Source organism: Lissotriton vulgaris, chromosome 5 (genome assembly GCF_964263255.1).
Source record: "Lissotriton vulgaris chromosome 5, aLisVul1.2, whole genome shotgun sequence".
In the NCBI taxonomy this organism is placed as follows: Eukaryota; Metazoa; Chordata; class Amphibia; order Caudata; family Salamandridae; genus Lissotriton; species Lissotriton vulgaris.
Window position 1 is genome coordinate 195294422 of NC_141693.1, and position 23091 is coordinate 195317512.

At 45.9% G+C, this 23091-nt stretch overlaps 1 protein-coding gene across 1 annotated transcript in view; it reads left to right on the forward strand.

Moving 5' to 3' along the window:
• Window positions 1–23091, forward strand: part of DPP7 (dipeptidyl peptidase 7) — a 1540287-nt gene that overhangs the window by 66787 nt on the left and 1450409 nt on the right. The window contains exon 2 of the mRNA XM_086921148.1: window positions 3336–3475. Within this exon, the coding sequence (XP_086777274.1) occupies window positions 3336–3475 (140 nt within the window). The remainder of the gene's footprint in view (window positions 1–3335; window positions 3476–23091) is intronic.

Sequence of the window (23091 nt, forward strand, 5' to 3'; positions counted from 1 at the left end):
AGATAAAAACAATTTCAAGGTTAAGATTCATATATAACGGAACAGTCAAACACATAACCAGTCCATTTGACACGTTGCCGCTTAGAATAGTTGAAACGCCGTTAAAAAGATTAAAAAAATAAAATCAATTTTTAAAGGTATAGTCACACACACCTAGGAAGTGCAGGGAGCTTAAAGTGCATAGTCGATCATCTACTAGTTGATACAGCAATGTTAGATATAAAAAAGAAGGGAGCTGGTCCGAGGCTGGCTACATAGCTTAGCACACACTTAGAATGCCAGATCCAGACAGCCAACCGGTATCTCGCCACAGCAAATACCACTATCCTAGAGCTCTCCGCCCATAAAATCCTAAGTACCCCCATATGCCTTCTAATCCCCAGATTCCTACACTGGGACAAGATCCATTTTTTCCTCTGAACGGCATTGGCAGGACAAACCGAGTGTGTGGTATAGTCTCTGAGGGCCCTCTACATGCTGGACACTTGTTCCCCACATATTGTGCAATTGCTCATTTGCAACAGAAAGCTTTAGTAGGGAGAGACGGGTACCTAAATTGTAAGACCCGTTCCCTAGCCAGAGGGAGAGGGTCCTTTTTAATGGTTTTTTTTTTCATACACAGGGAGCATTTTAAAGTTGGTAAATTCTGTGATTAGTGTGTGTCTGCTACTACGGATGGTTTTTACAGCTACGTGCTCCCAATAAGCCAATTTCAAATCACTTTTGGATATATAGTTGCATTCCTCTGGCCTTACCCAAAGTTTCCCCGGCCCCAGCTTCCTTAGAATAATTCTAATATGCATGAGCCAAGGTATTTTAAGGGCATGAGGCGTGGCCAAGAGGTCTCTTAGGGGTTCTCTGTATGCTCCTAGGGCAGGCGAGGTCCAGAGTCTATGGCAATAGAGCAAGGGTCTACACTCTGTTTTCTGAGAGTTTTGCCTAAATGCCATGTAGATTAACAATTTGGTCAATGGCGAGCTCTTGGGAAGAGCAAAAAGGAAGTGCTCCTCTGCCAATTCAAATTTTTGCTCATAGCTCTTTGCTACTTTCTCACTTGCTCACTCTGTTTTGCTTTGCCTCTTCCTTGCCTTCTCATTCTTTTCCTCTTTTCTCACTCATTGTTTGCCACTTTCCCTGACTTTCACACTCTTTCCTTTGCTGATTTTTCTTTGCTTTTCACTTTCTTTGTAACTTTTTGTTGCATATCATACCCCATATTTGCCCCTTTTGTTTGCTTTTCACACTACATCTTGGCCACTTTTTTTTATTTCATCCCTACCTTCGCTGCTTTTTCTCTGCCTCTTTGGCGTCTTGCTCATTCTTTGCTCATTTCTTTTCCTCTTGCACTCAAGTGCTCCTGCCGCTCATACCTCGTCTTTGTCTCTTTCCTGCTCTTTGGTTCCCCTTTGCTCCCTTTTCCCCATCAATGGCCTTTTCTGCCTCCTTCTGTGACGCTCTCTCTTCCAGCTTCCTACCTCTTGCTCAAGCCCGCCCTTCGCCCTGAAGCTCCTCCCTTCTACGCGTAGCTAATGGCTACTACTCCAGAGCCACAACCCTTGCCATGAACCCCACCCCTTGCCATGAACCCCTGACATACCTCCCTGTGATGCTGCAACATCAAAGGTGCGTTCTCCTGCACTGCCTGCTGCCGCTTTTGCATCCCCACAACACCTTGCACACAACCGTGCACACCCGTTTCCCAACATACCAGCCTCTCACACCTCAACTCTTTCCCCCCTGTCCGGCCTACTCCTCAACACCTGCTCCCTCACCATACATACCACTGAAGTCTTGGACCTGCTTCAAGCCTGCTCACGGGACCTGCTTTTCCTTACAGAAACCTGGTTGACTCCCACGCTGGCCTCCAATATCACCACAGCTATCAACCTCTTCACCAAACCTCCATAGTAATATCCTAAAAAAAGGACAAAATAAACAAGCTCAAAGGACTTCCCCCTCATTTAAAGATTACATCCAATTTTCCGCACCATAGGCAAAGACATACATTTTCATGGAACATCTGATCTTCAAACTCGACATCACATTTCCTGCTCACAGAGTTATCATCCTATCTGGTGCAGATTATACTTCGCTCTTCCTCTCCCTCTCCGAAAAAACCTTGATCACCCAGAAAAACTTCTCCACCTGCATGACTGAAATCGCCAGATAGATGAAAACAAACTCTATCAAGCTCAAAGCAAAAGTAGTAATCTTCAGTAAAGGCCCCTCGCTGTGGATTTTCACCTGGTGTCCTGCTGAACTCTGACTGACACCCTACCCAGCCACCCATGCAAAGAATTTTGAAATAGTAGTCCAGAACTAGATGGCCATGACTGGTCAAGTGAATGCAGTCTACGCCTCCTGTTTCCACTAATCAAGAAGATCTTTAAGTGGCTTCCTATAAACACACACTTAAGACCTCTTCACCAACATCTGCATTACGGCAATGCACTCTATCGGATGCATTGAGAAACGGATCAGAAAACTCCAGACCATACGAAACTCAGCAGCTAGACTCCCACTTGGACTACCCCCAAGCATGCACATCACCCTGTACTTCTAAGACCTCCACTGGCTCTGAGTCCGCAAACAAGTACTCTTCAAAACTCCTCACACACACACAGCCATACACAACATTGGCCCCACCTACTTCAACAATTGCATCAACTTCTACAAACCTTCAGGACACATCCTCTCAGCCAGACTCCTACTTTCACACATTCTCTGCATATGCAGGACGAGAGCCGGCAGTCGTGCCTTCTCCTTTGTCATTCCCAATGCCTGGAACTACCTGCCTTTGCACATAAAAGCGAACTCTTCAGTTCTTACATTTTGCAAGAAACTCGTGATCTGGCTCTTCGCGTAGGCTCGGACAAGTCTTGATCGATGGAGCTCCTGCTTGTAGCGTTAAGATACCCTCACAGATGAGTCATGCACTCTACAAATGCACATAAAATAACCTAACATATGCCTTACCACCAACTGGAAGCTTTAAGTGCCTCTCCAAAAGAGGCAACAAGAGTAATTTGCCCTCTGAAATTAACAAATGCTTCTACTAAAATGGGCACACATTCTATTCAAGCAATGGTACTTGGGTGCAAATAGTCCTGAGGGTATTGGCAAAATGAAAATGTAAAAAAAACGTGTTTCTCTATATTCCCATTAATGTGTTATGGTACTTATTTAGTTTAATATTTAGCGCAAATGAGACATTAAAACAAACCTGTGGCACAAGTAATGGCCCTGATCACTTAGAGTTGATCTTTGGCATTTCTTTCCATGCATAAAATGTTTATATGTTATGTTATTTATGTCGGTGTTTTTCTCTCCCACAGATGAGTACTGGGAAAAGTTCCAGGGTCCAATCTTCTTCTACACTGGAAATGAAGTTGATATCTGGGAATGCGCCAAACGCTCAGGTTTCATTGCTGAGTTAGCGGCAACAGTGGGTGCCCTTGTTGTTTTTGCTGAGCATGTGAGAATTAATCTTTAGTTTTATTTCTCAAGAACATTTGGCTTATGCCTCCATAATAGTGCAGATTTGTTCATTGTCAGTTATTAGCAATAATGGCATGGATTTTTTTTAAAGGAAATTCGATATTTCTTTCTAGATTGTTTTAGTCTGAGAGCTGGTCGAAGTGTAAAAGTACAACTAATTTTAATAAAACGTGACTAGAAGCCTACCTTTGATACTGGCACCGTTATTACAAGTCGAAGCTAACTGAGTAAAATAGCAGCAATTTGTTTTATGTACTGTATTGTTTTTTTTTTTTTAGATTATATTTACTTTATATGTGATGCATTGCAGGTTTCATTGTTTACATCTGGTTACCGGCCGTTTGTTATTTGTCTAATGTTTTATTTGCATTTTTTTTTAAGTAAAGTGGTCTTTGCCACAGTGGTATATTACTTTCTTTCTTCATGCTTTTGGCTGTTTGGTGCATCTTCCAGCCTCCTACGGAGTGTTTCCATTGCAATGTATACACAACTATTTTAGAGCTGAAAAATACTTTCAAAGATCGCATATTTAAATATTTATTATGCATATCTTTTATACATTAAGCAAGCCCCCTTCTGTTTTATTTTTCAGTAAAGCACTTTTTTTGTTCACATTATTTGGACTTGCTTGGGGGTTGCTCATGTCTTGCTTAGGGGCTGCTCATGTCGAGTTCCTAAAGTCGTATCTTGGCTTGTAAAGATCATTAGTTTTCTCCTTCCAGCTTGTATTCTTTCTTTACCAGCCTCCAGGCATTTAGATTGGTCGATCAGCTATATTAGTAGGCCTAGACAGTGCTTTAATTGCCACTGCTCCATTCCATGCGTAAATGATCTGAGCAGGAGGTATGTACCGATCACACACGGATACTTAATGAAGGAGCATACCAACAAGACTCACTAAAATGATCGGGAAATGCTCTGAGACTATTCCCATTCAAAACTTGACAATTTCGGAGCATGTTCAGGCTATTAGTGTTTCCTCCCCGAGCATGTAGTAACGGGTTACTTCTTTTGCAGATGCTCTAATGGTGTAGGGTGCTGCTATTGTGTCAGTCCTAGTTGGCATGGTCACTTATTGTGAGCATAGGATATGATTAAAAACTATCCGCTGTCTCTCTCTTTTCCCTCCTTTCCCACTCTCTCTTTTCCCACCTTGTTTCCTTCTCGAGGGCAATGCACAAGACCACTTATCCAGTATTATGGGTGTCTTTCATAGATTCACATGCCTGAATCATTCCCCGTCGTCGAGACGGGAGTCTCCGGTACATATAAAAGTAATGTCCTATAGATATATATAGAGAGAAGTAGGCCTAAGGGGCCTCTCCTTAGTAGCCTATCTTTGTCCTTTTGTAAAAAGGACCCAACTCTAGTAGAGCCAATCAGCTAACACCTCCCTCTAGAACCTTCCTGTCAGGAGCCTCAGTCTCTCATATTTTCTACTGCACGTTGTGCTAAGGGAGTCTCCACCTGAGTTCTCCTCAGGTTTCCTAACTATAGCTTATTTCTTCACAAATTTAGATTTCTTTTCTTCACGTCTGACTATGGCTGATACTCAGAATAAGAAGGGTCTCTTTAGAGCATGTACTTCTTGTGGAAAGAAGAGATTACATGTGAAAGATCAGCACAAGACATCCTTGTATTGCCTGTATCCGGACCATTCAGCAAAAGACTGCAAAACTTGTCGAACTTTTTCTACAAAAACGCTGAAAGACAGAGAAGGACGTCTTTTACTCTGGCTGAACAGGCTCAAGACCAGAGATAATCTGGAATCTTCTGAGGAGGATGAGTACTCTTCGGTCTTCTCACAACTGTCTTTAAAAAGGCCAAGGATGGCTTCCCCTAGCCCTACAGACGCTCCTCCAAAGAAGACTGCAAAAAAGTCTTCAGAGGTCAAGTCATCAGCGTCTGAGAAGGAGGTTCACACCTTCAAAAAGCCTGCGCCGTCGTCGACGCCTTCATCTTCGCAAAAGAAAACTGTCTCACGTCTATGTTTCGACGACGACAGTATAGACGACGTCGGCATCGTCGGCGTTTTCATCGACGACTACTACACCTTCATCGACGGCGGGGTAAGCCTTTGTCGTCTATTATTATCATCAAAAAATTGTCGTCGTCGACGACAGCATCGTCGTCAGTGTCGACGACGAGACCAGCGCCGTCGACGTCTGTGCTGTAGACGAAGCCTTCATCGTCGGCAAGTGTGCCGTCGACGAAAGAATCGATGACGAGAAAGATACCGTCGACAGTGCCATCGTCGACGAGAGCATCGTCGACAAAGTCATCGTCAACGACAACATAGACAACGAAAACGACGGCAATGGTACAGTCGTCAGCTACACCGTTGACGAGGACATCGTCGACGCCACAATGGAAGTAGTCACCGACGATTCCACCGTCGATGAGACAGACACAAGACCAACACTCCGTAGACTATAAATCGTCTAGAATCCGGTCGTCGACGAGTCCTTCAATGGAAATTACACCCGAGTTAACATCCCCAAGTAGGGTGCAAAGATTACCTCCGGCTCGTCTCCTACAGGACGAGGAATCGGATGAATAGGATAGCACGCAGGCTACTAGTCAGTCTCGTCTAGTGGTCAAATGCCAAAGTACGGATGAGGATGACAATGATGCTGAAATTACCCACGCGCATAATGTTCAGGCACAGGTTCAGACTCAAATTACGCCCATGGTATGTTTACCAGCGCCTATAGTCTCTGATTTGCGGTTTTTAATACAGGACTATAAACAACGATTCCCGGAGTCCTCGGCTCCAGTGGACAGGCAGGCTCCTCCAGCGGAGAGGGCAGCTGCGTCTCCACTGTCCAGACCACCACCTTTTAGTGCTTCATCAGGAAAGGGAACAAGTACAAGATCCTCCATCTTCTGAAGATGAGGAAGAGCCACATGAAGAGGGGGAGATCCAAGATGACCCTTCCAATCATGATGACGGAGATGATTATATAATTTCTTCACCAGCGTCCCCGGAGCCCGCTACATCAAGTTTACCACCGGCGGACATAGGAGGGTTCCACAATCTGATGGAGAGAGTGGCCAAAAGGTTCCACATAACGATGGAGTCTCAGGAAACTGATTGTTTCTTTTATGATTTTAAGGAGCCGCTTAGGAGGACAACCAAATCAATTCCCATCATTGAATACATATGAAAAGAGGGTCTACAGTTGATGCAGACACCAGCCTCAGTTTCAGCGCTGGTTCCAAGGCTGGACAAAAAATACAAAGCCCCAACATCGGCGCCAGCCTGTCTTACAGGACACCCCAAACCAGACTCTGTGGTTACACAGGCGGCACAGAAAAATTCCAGGAATCCCTCTTCACCGTTAACAGCCCCACCAGATAAGGAGGGCAGGAAGCTGGACAATATCGGTAAACGATTCTCAACCACATCACATCGGCAATGACAATAAAGGCGGCAAATTCGATTGCGCTGCTAGGAAGATATAATAGACAATTATGGGCAGACATTGCTCCGTACTTAACTGAATTGCCGGACGACAAGAAAGAGGAGGTTCAATCTCTGCTTCTAGAAGGTCAGTCTTCGGCCTCTGAGTTAATAGACTGTGCTCTGAATGTTGCAATGACTGGTTTCAGACAACTAGCAGGAGCAGCTGTATTGCGAAGGCAGGGATGGCTCAAGTCTACCTCATTCAGACATGAGGTGCAGTCCAAGGTCCTTGACATGCCATACGATGGACAACAACTGTTTGGCGCAAAAATTGATGAAGCGTTACAAGCAATAAAGAAGATCACGGATACAGCGAGAGCACTCGGCACGCTGCAATTCAAAAACCAGTCCTTTCGAGGGAACAAAAGCAGAGGTCAATCCTCTTACAGAGGCAATTATCAAAATAGATCCTCATATTCATATGGCCACGGCAAGTCACAATACCAGCCGCGCCAACAACAGGGCAGGCAGTCCTCTTTTGGAAGGTGCAACTTTAGGGGAAAGACCCAACGAAAGCCCGCTGGAGGACGCCAATGACCTATTACTACAGCCTCATCTCATCTCCTCCTTTGAAAATTGGAGGAAAACTGACACATTTCCTCAACAACTGTAGCAGAATAACAACGGACCGTTGGGTCCTCCAGTTAATTCAATTTGGACATTCTCTAGAATTCGAAATTATCCCTCCAACAACCCCTCCTCGCCCTATGCCTCACAAAAACCTGCGATTGCTTCTTCAAGAAATCTCAATCATGCTTCGAAAAGGGGCAATAGAGCGAGTACCGTCAGCTCACAAGGGGAGAGGATTTTACTCCCGCTTCTTCCTCATTCAAAAGAAGGAAAAGAAATGGAGGCTCATTCTAAACCTCAGGGCGCTCAACGCATTCTTAAAGAAGCAATCGTTCCACATGGTCACGATTCAAGAGATCTTGGGCCTACTGGAGGAGGGAGATTTCATGACGTCTTTGGACCTGCAGGACGCATACTTTCACGTCCCAATCCACAAGAATCACAGGAAATTCCTAGGATTTGCAGTGGCGGGCCAACCCTATCTGTTCTGTGTCCTCCCTTTTGGCCTCAAGTCTGCGCCCCGGATCTTCACCAAGTGTCTTTCCCCGGTGGCAGCATTCCTCAGACAGCATGGTCATCAGGTCTTCCCGTATTTGGACGACCGGCGGGTGAAGGCACCATCCTTGTCAGGCGCGACCGAATCCTCCAACGCCTGTCTCAATCTCTTCAAGCACTTGGGTCTTGCACTCAATCAAGAAAAATCCACCCTACATCCCTGTCGAGTCATTACCTTCCTCGGAGCAACACTGGATACAAAAGCTGCAAAGGCTTTCCCATCTCAGGAGAGAAAACGCAAGCTTGTCTCTCTGGCCGCATCAGTGGGTTCGAAGAGGACTTTACCAGTCCGGACCTTCAAAGCCCTTCTGGGAATGATGTCCTCGTGTATCCTACTCGTACCGCACTGTCGGCTATGGATGCGTCCGCTCCAAGAAGCCTTGTCCAAGCAGTGGACGCAATGCATGGGATCGTTCGACCGCATAAAGATCACGAGGCAGATCGTCAAGGCATTGCAATGGTGGAGGTCGCTCAAGAACCTCCTGCAAGGGTTGCCGTTCCTGCTTCCGCCTCGCTGGAGGGTTGGGGAGCAGTCCTGCAGGAATAGCAGATCAGTGGCAGATGGTCCGAACAGGAGACACCGCTATAAATCAACCTGCTGGAGCTGAGGGCAGTCTTCCTAGCCTTGCAGTCCTTCTTGGCAAGGATCAGGAACTCCCTAGTGCTCGTCAGGACCGACAACACTACGACGATGCTCTACCTGAACAAACTGGGAGGGACACGTTCGCGAACACTCTCTTGCGAATCGCAGAAGATCTGGAATTGGCTCATTCTCCACAACGTATCGTTGAGGGTGGAGTACGTCCCAGGCAAGGACAATGTAATCGCCGACGCCCTAAGCAGACAGAGGTCTTCATCACACGAATGGGAGCTAGATATGGCGACCACCGCTCAAATCTTCTCAAGGTGGGGGATGCCGCAAATCGACCTATTTGCGACCAGGGAGAACACCAAATGCCAAAGCTTCGCAAGTTGGCATCCTCAACCAGGGTCTCTCGGAAATGCATTTTCCATCGCATGGCGCAACGTCTTTGCGTACGCATTTCCAATGATTCTCAGAGCCCTCAGGAAGATGAAGGCGGAGCCTTGCACTATAATTCTGATAGCCCCATTCGGGCCGAGGCAACAATGGTTCACTGCAGGCACCGATCCGTCTACGTCAGCATCCATCTCTACTCACGATGAGCAATAAGCAGGTTCAACATCCGGATCTGAAGTCTCTCAGGTTATCGGCTTGTCTCCTGAGTACTGAGAATTCAGCAAGTTGAACATCCCGCAGGATTGTAAAGATATCCTAGCCAGGGCACGAGCGGACAGCACTAACAAGACTTATTCACTGAAGTGGAAACGCTTCTGCATCTGGTGTGCGGACAAAGGCCTACGTCCCTTCGCCACCTTGCCAGAACAAATATTACCCTACTTGCTCCATCTGGCACAGTGGGGCCTGGCCCACTCCTCCATAAAAGTACATTTGGCAGCGATATCACGGGTTTAAAAGGACACCTAAAGAGCCCTCGCTCTGGTCTAGTAGACTGATAAAGCAATTCCTTAAAGGTCTCTATAGAGCTTTTCCTCGACCACGGATGGTCCCTCCAACATGGCATCTAAATGTGGTTCTCAACCAACTGATGAAACACCCTTTTGAACCCATTCACAGGGCAGACATTAAATACATCTCGTGAAAGACGGCTCTCCTCCTGGCACTTACATCAGCAAGGAGGGTCAGTGAACTGCAGGCTCTTTCCATCCAAGACCCCTTCCTGCAGTTTAGGGATGACAGAGTAATTTTAAGGACCAATCCTAGGTTTATTCCGAAGGTCCCGTCGGACTTCCACTTAAATGAGCCTGTGATTCTCAGATCATTTTTTCCAAATCCCAGCACCGCAGCTGAGAGATTGCTACACTCATTGGACCTTAAGAGATGTCTAAAATTTTATATTGAAAAAACCAAACATTTCAGGAAATCTAACCAACTCTTCATAGCCTTCATTAGGCCTAGGAAGGGTCTACTGCTTACCAAACAAAGCATCTCCAGATGGATCTCTTCGGCAATTGCCTTCTGCCAAAAAAGAGCCGGACACCCATTGCGCTCTAAAATCAGGGCGCACTCTACAAGAGCCATGTCGACTTCTATGGCACTATTTTCAGGGGTGCCAGTTATTGACATCTGCAGGGCGGCAACATGGAAGTCGCTGCATACCTTCAACAGGCACTACTGCCTGGATACAGAGCTGATGAAGGGTGCAGCAGTGGGACAAGCAGTGCTACGCCATCTATTCCAGTAAGGTGAGCCTTCCTCCATCCCTCCATCCTTTTCTGGTATGCACATTTCTCTGTTACTGCTTATTGTTGATATCTATTGATGGTTCATAGTCGCATGATATGTGTTATCTAATGACTTGTGTATGATGCTCCATCAGAAATGTGCACAATGTATTGCTTGCTACTCTGATTCAGGCATGTGAATCTATGAAAGACACCCATAATACTGGATAAGAAATGCGTTACTTACCTGTAACTACAGTTATCCAGTATTGGTGTCTTTCATAGATTCACATGCAACCCTCCCGCCTCCCTTGGAAGGACTCACTTATCTCTCTATCAGTGCTACGCCTACTTAGCTTGGTGCGTACGAAAATCTGAGAGACTGAGGCTCCTGACAGGAAGGTTCTAGAGGGAGGTGTTAGCTGATTGGCTCTCTTCTAGAGTTTGGTCCTTTTTACAAAAGGACAAAGATTGACTACTAAGGTGAGGCCCTTAGGCCTACTTCTCTCTATATATGTCTATAGGACATTACTTTTCTATGTACCGGAGACTCCTGTCTCGACGACGGGGAATGATTCAGGCATGTGAATCTATGAAAGACACCAATACTGGATAACTGTAGTTACAGGTAAGTAACGAATGTCTTATGACATTATACGCTAAGCACTTGATTACCTAGCGATTCCTGTGCATGCCACAATTATGTCAACGAAATGCCGATTGTAACCCCACCGGCACACAATGACACCAGTATTGCCTTCACTATACCTGGTATGTATATCTGTACTCTATATATAAAAAACTCTTTTCCTAATAAAAAAAAAAACTATCCACGGAGTGTGTGCGCTAATGAGCTGTTTCTTTTTAAGCAGTTTCCATTGCGTTTGCTCTAATCTCGTATGTACTTGGCATTAGGCATCAAAGAACAAGCATTGATTCGTTTTTGAAGTTGTATGAGTCTGCATAAGGAGTCCTTTCATTCCTGATGATTAGTGGAAGGAGTGAACGAGAATGAACAGGAAGGAAACTTATCAGAAATGACACTCCTCATAAAAGAGCATCCACAGAAGACATGTTAAACATTTCTGGAACCACTCTGTGGCAGCCATGTCCACCGCATGTCTTCTGAGAGCATGCACTGATGTGGCGTCTGGTCTGCTGCTATTTTTGTGTGATCCGGGTTTAGGCTGCATATTTTTAGCATAGGCTGATGGGTAGTATTGCGCCTCTGACCATGTGTTAATGGACTGCTTCTTTTGCATATCCTTTATTGTTGCATTTACATCAGTCTACAGCATGGCTGACTAAAGGAAAACCTAATAGGAAAATTCTTGTCAGTGAGTATTATCAGTGATCTGTGGTTTGGAGTCCGCCTCTGGAGTATTTTCTCACCACTGATTTATGCCAGCCGAAATTGAGCTTCAAGAGGACTTGGACATTTTTCACAAACGTATGCCTCATGACAGATGATGCCCTAAAACACTTTTAGTGGGCAGATGAAAACAGGATACTCTCGGATCTTCAGGCTGGGTTCCGTGCTGGTACAGGAACAATTGAACAATCGTTAAGGCTACTTATGATCCACTGGAAGGTCGTCACGATTGGGAAGGGCACTTTATATCTGGCCTTCATCGACCTCCGGACGGCCTTCGATTTGGTCCCCAGAAATAATTTATGGAAGGTTCTATGTGATCTTGGCTTACCACCCTACCTGCTCCACCTGATCATGAGGTTCCACGAAAAAAACTATGCCCAAATTCGCTGGGGTCCGAATGGTCAAAAGACCTCAAGAATAGACGTGAATAGAGGCGTGCGACAAGGGTGCGTACTTGCCCCAACACTCTTCTCGCTCTATGTTAATGGGGTGGTGGACCCCTTGACGAGGATACCAGCAGATGCACCCCGCTTGGCAGGTCATTTAATTCCCACTCTGCTTTTTGCGGATGATACTTTGCTCCTGTCAAAATCCCCAATGGGCCTCCAGCAGCTTCTCTCTGGTTTTGAGGACTTTTGTAAACAAAGAGGACTCTGCATTAACACAGACAAAACAAAGTATCTTATCTTGAATCCCCCGCAAAAACTTGGCCCTCCTCCAACACTGGGGTCCGTTGCATTGGAAAGGACCAAGACATTCGATTATCTGGGTATCCGGCTGGTGGATTCTATGAAATGGGACTATCACTTGACCAAAATGCTGCTAAATTTGAAAAGAGTAACTGGGGCCCTGCTGAAAGAGCAGAGAGCTGCCTCCTCTAAACCTATAGCAGCAGTAATGGACATCTACGCGGCCAGAGGAGTAAGCGCCGCTCTCTATGGGGCAGAACTCTGGGGAATGTCAAATATGAAAGAGCTTACTCGAGCTGAGAACATCTTCTTGAGAAGTTTGATGTCCCTCGGTCCATCTGTCCCCATCCTGCCACTGCAATTGGACATGGGCTGTCGGGCGATTGAAGATCAAGCAAAGTTACGCCCTTTGCTTCTGTGGGCCCGCATCTGGAGAGTTCCTGAGCTCTCAAGTTATGCGGATGGCCTGCGGGAGATAATCAGATCTACAGGTTGGGCAAAAATAAAGTGGCTAACGGACATCAAAGTACTACTTACCAATCTGGGGCTGGAAGAAGCATGGTACCAACAGACAGCCCCGCCCAAATCAATGCTAAAACAACTTTACTGGAATTGGGTGGCAAATAGAAGAAACTCCTCTGCCTCGATTTGTAAATCGACTAGAAACTTTATGGAGTCCAAAGATGTCCCCATTAGAGAACTGTATTTGGACATTATCTCAGCCCCTTGGGAAAGATCCCTGTATTTCAAATTTAGAATAGGTCTTCTCCCCGTAATGGAACTCACAAGCCATTGGAAAATCCCTTACCAGACTGCTTCGTGGTGCCCCTTCTGCCCACAGCGCCTTGAATCTGTCCCTCACTTTTTATTCGAGTGTCCTGCCTATAAAGTTCCACGGATGAAATGGCTAAAACCCATGTGCCTTACACTGGGAACAAGACATTGTAATGTGGCACTAAGGATATTACTTTCGGACACTCGCACATTTTACGCATGCGCCACCTCGAAGTATCTTGGGTGGGCATGGCGGATTCGGTCAAAAAGACTTAGACAAATTGTTTAATCATGTTTTTACCTTTACGGTCTGTTTCACAAACATACCTTTTTTAGGTAATTTATATATTCTTCCCCTAAAAAATAATAGTAAAAAATTGCAGATTTACATCATGCAAGGGGTCTTTTATACGTTTTATCCTTAATGCTTCGAAATGAATTCTATATGTATGTATGCTTTTTAAGATATTTTTTATGTCGAAATAAAGCCTTTTTGACTTGACTTGACTTGACTAAAACACTTTTGAGTTCTCCTAATAGGGAGTGATTTGGTTACGGACTGCAGAGGGTGGAATCTATATTAGGTTGCCACAAAACAGTGCCTCCCAGACTATAGATTGTGCTGATTTCATCGAAAGGGAGCTACAAGATTCTCCCTACAATTGTTCAACCAATGAATTCTTCCTTTACTTGAATTTACTTTTTGGTGAAACTGGCGTTTCCCATATCTTGCTTTAGATTGAAACCCAACTGGTTTAGTCAAATTAATACTCATATGCCAGGTTCTGAAGTGATATTTTTCCCCTTTTTTTTTTAGATTTCATCTCTTGTTTTCACATTTAAATGGAACAGTAACATACATATTTACACTTACTCCAATGATGACAATTTACGGGCACAGAAGATAAATGAGAAAGTTAATAGAAAAAAATGACAATATATTTTATACATAGACATTTCATATGCAATATGACTTGACTTCTGTAAAGTTACAAATCGCGTACGCTGTTGCATGTGTTTGTGCGCAAGTGTCCAACTGGAATTTAATATTGGGAACTGTTTGCCCTGGTGTCCTTGTACACTTTTGTGCTAGAGTGGGGTCCTATGGAGGTCAGAGCATAAATGGATTGATTACTGTATAAGCTACCTTAATTACGCTTTAGTTTATGGTGCTTTTTGTGCTCCAATCACTTGTTCATGGTGACTCTTGGCCTCCGTTTGGAATGTGCCGATGCAATTCGACCTTCTGGGTTGGACCTAGGTTTGGTGGTTGGTCTTCTTCAGGTCAGTGTGTATTCTGGTAGGAGATGTGGTTTGTCTTCAGGAACAGTCTGCTTTCCTAAGGTGTTTTCAAGGACCCATCCTAGAAGGTGGCCTTCCATGAAGGGTGGTAGGCGTAACACCTTTATTTATTTTATTCTTGTGCTTGTGAGTCGGTGTGTGCTGCCAGGATGCAGTGCTTGTGTTCCTTGCTTTGTCCTCAATTGGCGGCGGCCGTGTTCGCCACTTAGTCTTCGGAGGCTCCTGAAGGTGGTGGCTGTCCTCCCGTGGCTCCTGGTAGCGGCGTCTCATCTTCTCCCTCTCCATAGGCCGAGGGTCTGCCTTGCTTCTCCTGACTAGAAGGAAGGGTCCCTACTTGGACGAGGTACCTACCTCTGCCAACTAGAGACCCCATTTTTAACATTGGTTTTCAGCGGTGAGGATTGGACTTGTGTTTGCACTTGATTTTCAGTGATTGGTGTGTACTTCTACCATATCACAGACCATAACGTGCCACATATAGTTTTTTGCTGGTCTATTTTTGTGATCCTGTCGTTTTGGAACTTTAACTTCCTAATACATCATGCATGACACAGTAGCATCAGCACTTGCATCCCTGGAGGTGGTCTTTGAAAAGGACACGTTGGAAGCCTACAACTTCAAGGAGTTGAAAGCTATTTATAAAAACCTAAAGGTCCAATTCAGAGGCCTCACCAGGAAGGAGGAGCTTCAAAAGGCGCTTAGGGCCTGGGTAGCAGCCAGCGATGCCAGTGAGCAGTCCGGAGATCTTAATGGGGGAGGAGGGAGCGGAGAAACCCACTCCTAGGGTAGATGTGCTGTTGGGAGGCGGGTACCTCCCAGCCATGTAGCAGTGGTTTGTCCCCAGAGGAGCTGGAGGGCAGAAGGGAAGCTAAGAGACATGAGAAAGCGTGATGGGCTCAAGATTGAGTCATAAAGGATGGTATTAGACCATGAGCGTGGACTCAAGGATCTGGAATTTAGGAGCAAGTCCAGCACGATGGTGGCAGCAACTCTTCAGGGCAGTCAGACAGGATAATGCACATCTCCAAAAATGTAGGTAAATAATTTAGGAAAGGGGATGACATACAAAGGTGGTTTCAAGGATACAAGTCGTCTATTCACATGCAAGGGTTCCCTGAAATTGGGGGGCAGGGTTATGGCCTCTTTTTCCAGAGGAAGCAAGGGATACCCTGATAGTTTTGGGTAAGGGGCAGAGCCTTGTTTTGGGTAAAGGGCTGAACCTCACCTACGCTGACATGCCGGAAGCTCTCCTCACTAGGTATGGAGTCACTCCTGACAAGTACAGGGATCAGTTTAGGTCCAGTAAGAAAATTGATGCCAACACTTGGCTGGAATGTGTAGATTCTTTTTGCAGGTCACTGGATGGCTGGGTGAAGGGCAGTCATGTAACCAATTGTCAGGGGCTCTAGAATTTGATTTAAAGCTAGCACTTATCTTGTCTATGTTTTGCAGAGCTGTGCCAGCACTTGGTTGATAGAAATCTGACTGACCCCAGGAAGCTTATTATGGAGGCAGACCGCTGGGTGAGTACCAGGGTCCACACGAAGGCGTTTTGTGGAGACTCAGCCAAAGGTGTTGAGGGTCCCCAGCAGAAAGGTTGGGGGGCATGGGTAAAGCACAGGAGTTCTCTAAATGGCCCCAAACTAACACCCAGGGTAAAGGTTCCCATCCCCAGGAGATAAGAAACAATGGGTCTCTTCAGGAAAGCCTGCTGAGGCCGGCCCCTGCAAGTGTTTGGCATGTGACCAGGTGAGTCCCTTGAAGGGGGACCCAAAGTGTCCCAAGAGGGAACAGCCACCCACGGGTGGGCAGTCATATGTGTTGGCTAGTGTAGCGCTTGGAGAGAAGGGGTGCAGGGGATCCTGCAGAAATTACCCTCATCTCACTGGGGGAAAGCGAGATGGTCCCAGGAAACCAGATGCCCCTAACACAAAGAACCTGGGTGATCATCAATGGGGGAAAAAGGTAGAGGCTCTCAGAGATACTGGAGCCAGTGTGACCTCAGTCCGGTGTCACCTGGTCTCTGAGGAGCAGGTAGTCCCTGGGGCATTCCACCAAGTAGTTGCTATTGAACAACTCAGAGCGCCAGTGAATGGTGGCACAGGTTCCCTTTGAGTGGGGGGGCAGGGGGTCTCAGGTCCCTTGAAGGTGGTCGTGAGATCTACCATGCATGTTGAATGTCTGCTAGGTCACCACCTGGAGCAGTCCTTGTGGAATGATGAGCGTTCAGGTCTCACTTGAAGATGCTTGGGTTGCCAGAGTGAGCATGCATGTGAACCCGGTCAATGGCGGCCAGAAAGGGTGATCAGAAGGACATTGAGCCTGAAACAGTGGCCCAGGTCCCTGCCAAAAGAAAGGCCAGGGGGCATGGGAAATCGTCCCCTGATGTCCCCACGGACCAGGAGGAGGCTGACCTTAAGGGGGACGCCCTGGTACCCTCAGAGGAGCAGGTAGCTGAACTGGGGGACATCTCAGAGTTGACCCATTGGCAGCAAGAAGGTGGTCCCACCAGGGAAGATTTATGCAGAGAGCAGAAGGAGTGCCCTTCTCTGGAGGGTCTGAGTAGGCAAGCTGCAGACCAGGCAGCTGGTGATCAGTTTGGATCACATTGGATCTACTGGGAGAACGGTTTCCTTTATAGCGAGCCTAAGGCCACGGAGCCTGGGTCAACCCGTGTGCTGGTAGTACCCCAGCACTTCAGGACCTTCCTACTGGGTCTTGCTAACGACGTGCCTTTGGCAAGACATTTGGGCTAGGACAAGACCTTTGACATGCTTGTGACCCACTTCTTCTGGCCCCAAATGCGAAGGCAGTCAGATGGACTTTGCGGGTCTTGCCAAACTTACCAGGCAAGTGGTAAGAATGGGAGGAAGGTCCAAGCTCCTCTCCAACCTTTTCCAGTTGTTGGAACCTCTTTGGAAAGGGTAGGGATGGACATTGTAGGACCACTGGATCCCAAGACAGCCATGGGCAACAGATATATACTGGTCTTGGACTACGGCAGTGGTGAGCCAGGCGTTAATCAGGATCTTTTCCAGCGCTGGTTTCCCCGGAGAGGTGGTTTGACTGCGAGACCAATTTCATATTGAAGTATATGACATCCCTGTGGAAGGAGTGTGGTGTTACCTACAAGGTCACCATTCCTTACCACCCACAAGGCAACAGTTTGGAGAGATGCAACCAAAGCTTGAAGAGCATGATTAAGGGTCTAAAGGAACCCATGAGGCGTAAGTGGGATGTCCTCTTACCATGCCTTCTCTTTGCATACAGGGAGGTGCCTCAGAAGTTTCTTGGGTTCAGTCAGTCCCTTTGAGCTTCTGTATCGTCACCCTGTGAGAGGACCTCTTAGTTTGGTTAAGGAAGGCTTGGAGGCAGCTCCCAGGAAAACTCCCCAGGACATGTTTAGTTACATGCTGGCCTTCAGAAACCAAACTGCCCCCTTCAGGAAACTCGCTCACACAAACCTGGAAGCAAGCCAGGAAGAAATGAAAAAGTAGTATGACCAGAATGCCACTCTAGTCAAAGTTCAACCTGGGCAAAAAGTGTGGGTCATGGCACCAGTGGAACCTTGTGCCTTGCAGGACAAGTGGACTGGGCCGTTTGAGGTGGTGGAGCACAAAAGTGACCTACCTGGTGAATTTGCAGACTCCCAGTAACACTTTGAGGGTTCTCCACGTGAACCGCCTCAAGCCTCACTTCGAGAGGTCAAAAGTGAGCATGCTCTTGGTGACAGATGATTGGGTGGAAGAGGAGAGTGAGCCTCTCCCTGACCTCCTGTCCACCAAGGAGTACAATGGGTCAGTGGAAGATGTGATCTCTCCACATCACTGACCCCAGAGCAGAAGAGTGACTGTCACCAGTTGTTGGGACAGTTTACCCCTCTGATTTCTCTGACCCCAGGTGTTACTCTCTGTTGTACCCATGACGTGGACACTGGTGACAGCCCTCCTGTAAAACTTAAGATTTACAAGTTGACTGACCGGGTCAGGATCAACATCAAGGAGAAAGTCTCTAAGATGTTGGCATTAGGGGTATTGGAGGCCTCCTGCAGTCCTTGGGCCTGCCCAGTGGTCTTGGTCCCAAAGGCTGCTGCAACCGGTGCCACTCCAGAACTGCAGTTTGGTGTGGACTACCTTGGGCTCAATACCGTCACCAGGACTGATGCACACCCCATTCCCAGAGCTGATGAGCTCATTGATCGGTTGGGAGCTGCTAGGTTTGTTCGCATGTTTGATTTAACGTCTCCCTACTGGCAGATTGCCTTAACCGATAGTGCCAAGGAGAGGTCGGCATTCTCAACTCTACAAGGACATTACCAGTTCCGGTTGATGCCCTTAGGGTTGACGAATACCCCTGCCACTTCAGAGGTTGGTTAACCGGTTATTGCCTGGACTGGAGGATTTCAGTGCCTTCTACCTGGATAACATAGCAGTGTTTTATTCCAGCGGTAAAGAACACTTGCAGCACCTCGGAAGTGTTGAGGGCTCTGCAGAGGGCAGGCCTCACAATCCAGGCCAGTAAGTGCCAGATCGGACAGGGCTCTGTGGTGTACTTGGGACACCAGGTAGGAAGCGGCCAGGTGGGGCCTCTACAGCCCAAGATTGACACTATTTTGGCTTGGGAGCTCCCCAAGATCGATACAGAGGTGAGAGCCTTTTTAGGTTTTACCGGTTACTAGAGGTTTGTTAAGGGCTATGGCACCATTGTTGCCCCTTTAACAGGGATGGCTTCCAGGAAGCAGTCCTAGAAGGTGATATGGAGTTAGTCCTGCCAGAAAGCTGTTGATGCCCTGAAGGCAGATATGTGCACGGTGACTGTGCTCAAGGCACCTGACTTCTCCTAGGCATTCGTCATGCAGACTGACGCTTCAAAGCATGGTGTGTGAGCAGTGCTGTCACAACTGATTGGAGAGGGCCTAGGCCAGCCGGTAGTCTTCCTTAGCAGGAGATTACTTCCCAGGGACCAGAGGTGGAGTTCCATAGAAAGGGATGCTTTTGTTGTGGTCTGGGCACTGAGGAAGCTGAGACATACCTGTTTGGGACACACTTCAGAGTTCAGACAGACCACGGGCTCCTCAGATGGTTGATGCAAATGAGGGGCGAGAACCCAAAGCTGTTGAGGTGGTGTGGTATCCTTCTCTATGTTGCTTCTGCACTCGCCAATGTGAAGAAGTACATCTCAATTGGAGGTTTAGATAAAGAGGTTTCTTTATTCTTATTAAAGGAAGAAAGGATCTCATCCACAGCAGAGATAGGCAGGCAGCAACTGACACAGTCTTGTTCAGATTGGAACCATAACATGACTACATCATGAAATTCTATGAATAACATTCTAGTCAGGTCTATGATTAACATTCTAGTCAGGGTAAGTGCAGAAGCAACATAGAGAAGGATACCACACACCTTCCCCTGAAACACAAAAAAACCAACAAAAAACTATTTCAAAATATAATCATTTAGAGCAGTAGGAACATGACATAAACGCATACTTTTCCTGGTGGGAACATGAGACACTACATCAGATTTAGGATGCACACATTTCTTGGCCAAATTGTTGTTCGTAGCTTGCTTCTGAGTTGAACCTAAAAAGGGAGCAATACGATTCAAATTCCAGATTCTTCCATCATTTAATTTAACAGTATTACGAAACAACTTTGAAACATTAAAAGGAGAGGAAAACTTAGGACCTGAGGATCTGAGTGGAAGACGAACTCTCACCTGATCACCAACACAAACCTTAGTGGGAGAAACAGCATGTCTGCTATCAAAGTTCTCTTTTCGCAGCTCAGATTTCACCTTTTGCTTCAGTACTGGATCCTTGTTGAAAGTACTAGTTTCCACCCCCAAATTCCTCATCCAAGTCTGAAATAAAGATGTGTTCGGAGTGCGACCACGAAAAAGTACAAAAGGTCCCTCACCTGTGGAGGAATGTGGCGTAATTCTATAGATCATGACTCTCTCCATAAGATTATCCTTCCAATCAGAACCCTGGTCTTTAGAAATCTGAATGGATTCTTTAAGGACCCGGTTGAACCTTTCCACCATACCGTTACTTTCCGGATGGTAAAGTGAACAACGCTTGTGTTTAACACCCTTACTAGCTAAAAAATCCTCCATCTCTTTTGAAACCAACTGTACCCCGTTATCAGTAAGGATGGTTTCAGGAAACCCCTCCCTACTGAACACCTCACGTAAAAACTTGACTACATCTTTAGTCTCAATGTTTTGAGTGATTTTTATCTCTGGCCAACGAGAGAACATGTCTACCATGACCAAGACATACCGTTGAGAGTTGTTCCCTGAAGAAATGGGACCTAGGATGTCCAAAGCAACATCTTGCCAACAACGCACAGGGGCATCCCTAATAACCATTGGTTGTGTTCTTGTTTTACAAACCTTATCAGAGGAGTTACATTCCAAGCAATCACGAATCATACGTTCCACAAGAAGGTCAATACCCGGCCACCAGAAATGCAAACGTATCCTTTCCTTGGTCTTGGAAATACCCTGATGTCCTTGGTGAGCCAAGAGAAGAATTTTTTCCCTGATCAAAGAAGGTGGTATGAGTCTAGTACCTCTCCACAACAAACCATCCTTTAAAGATAACTCATCTTTGACGTTCCAATATCTCTTGGCACCATCGCTCAGATTCTTGAGACATGGCCAACCATCACTCACCAGCTTACAGACCTCTTGTAACTCAGGATCCGTACATATTGCATCCCTCCAATCACACTCCTGAACAACTCCTTCTACAACTTCACACACCTTAAACTCCTCAATCTCCCATGAATCACCAGATGATTCATCATTCTGGTTACTTTGCTCCACTACCAACCTAGAGAGACAATCAGCAACCTTATTGTTAACCCCCGGTAAGTACTTCACTTCAAATTCGAATTCTTGAAGAGCAATAACCCATTTACAGATACATGAGGAAATGGCATCTAGACCCTTCTTAAAAAAGACCTCCTTCAGTGGTTTATGATCAGTGTGAACTACAAAAGCATTACCCCACAAGAACTTCTTCAATTTCTTAATGGCCCAATAGATACAAAGTGCCTCCTTTTCAATCACTGAGTATGACAACTCTGGACCAACTAAAGACCTCGATAAGAACAAGATGGTAATTTCTTTTCCATCTCTCACTTGTTTGAGCACCGCACCTAACCCACGGGAACTGGCATCTGTGACCAAAATAGAACTATTGTCAACATCCAAAGCTACGCAATGAGGGAGCCAGACTTAGATCTTGTTTAACAAGTTCATACTCTTTTTGACAAACCTGAGACCAAGAAAATTTCACACCTTTCTTTAACAAAGCCCTCATGTTGGAGGTTTTATTGGCGAAGTGTGGTATGAATTTATTATAATATTCCGCCATACCTAAAAAGGTGACTAACTCTTCCCTAGACTTTGGTGTAGGCAAGCTATGTATGGTCTTCACCAACTTGTCTTTAGGTTTGACACCATCAGGAGTCAAGGAATGACCCAGATAGTCAATTTCAGTTAAATTAAATCTACACTTATTTTCTCTCAAAGTCAAACCTCTGTCTTCAAAACGTTCCAAGACCGACCTAACTCTTAACTCATGCTCATTCTGTGATGAGCCAAAGACGAGTACGTCATCCTGATAAATTTTGACTCCCGTAATACCTCTCAATACATCTTCCATCACTCGCTGAAAAACAGAAGCTGCAGATATTAAACCAAAAGGCAGGCGAGTAAACTTAAATGTTCCTAAAGGCGTGATGAAAGTAGTGAAACCCATGGAAGTCTCATCAATCCTCACCTGATGGTATGCAGCCCTCAAGTCAAGAGTGGAGAACATGCAGGCGTCCCCTAACTGAGTCAACATGGTGTTGATATTAGGAAGAGGGTATCTATCTGCCACGACCTCCCTATTGAGAGCCCTGAGGTCCACACAAAAACGAATTTCGCCTGAGGGTTTACGAGCTAAAACAACTGGCGAAACCCATTCACTCGCCTCAGTCTTAACAATGATCCCATCATTTAAAAGTTTATCCAATTCTAACTGCATTGGCTCCTGCATGGTCAAAGGAACATTACGCACTTTACATGCCACAGGAATAGCATTTGTCTTTAAGACAATGTTATGAACGTACCCAGAAAGACAACCAAGTTTGTCACTAAAAACTCTTTCAAACAGCTTACGCCAATCAGGAAAAGACCCAACATCCTTACACACAACAGCAGATTTTTGAAGTGACGACCCAACATTCTTACACACATCAGGGGATTTTTGAACTGAGACCTTATTACAGCCAGATGTAGATGGAGTCACAACCTTTAAGGAAGAAAGATTCCCCCCAGAGTGGGAGACTATATCCCTTAACACAATGCAAGGGTCTTCACCCGGAAATAAGGCAAGACGTAAATCAGCCTGATGAAACCAACTTAAAATGCTGTCACCCCTACATGAGATGTAGATTTTACCTGCAGTGAGTCGTCCTTTGTAGTCAATATGACCAATGAAGTAACCCACGATTTTTATGGGCTTTCTACCATAGGCCAATGGCCTTATGTCGGGTTTAAAAACTTTTACTTTACCAAACAGATTTTCATCAAAGAAAGTTT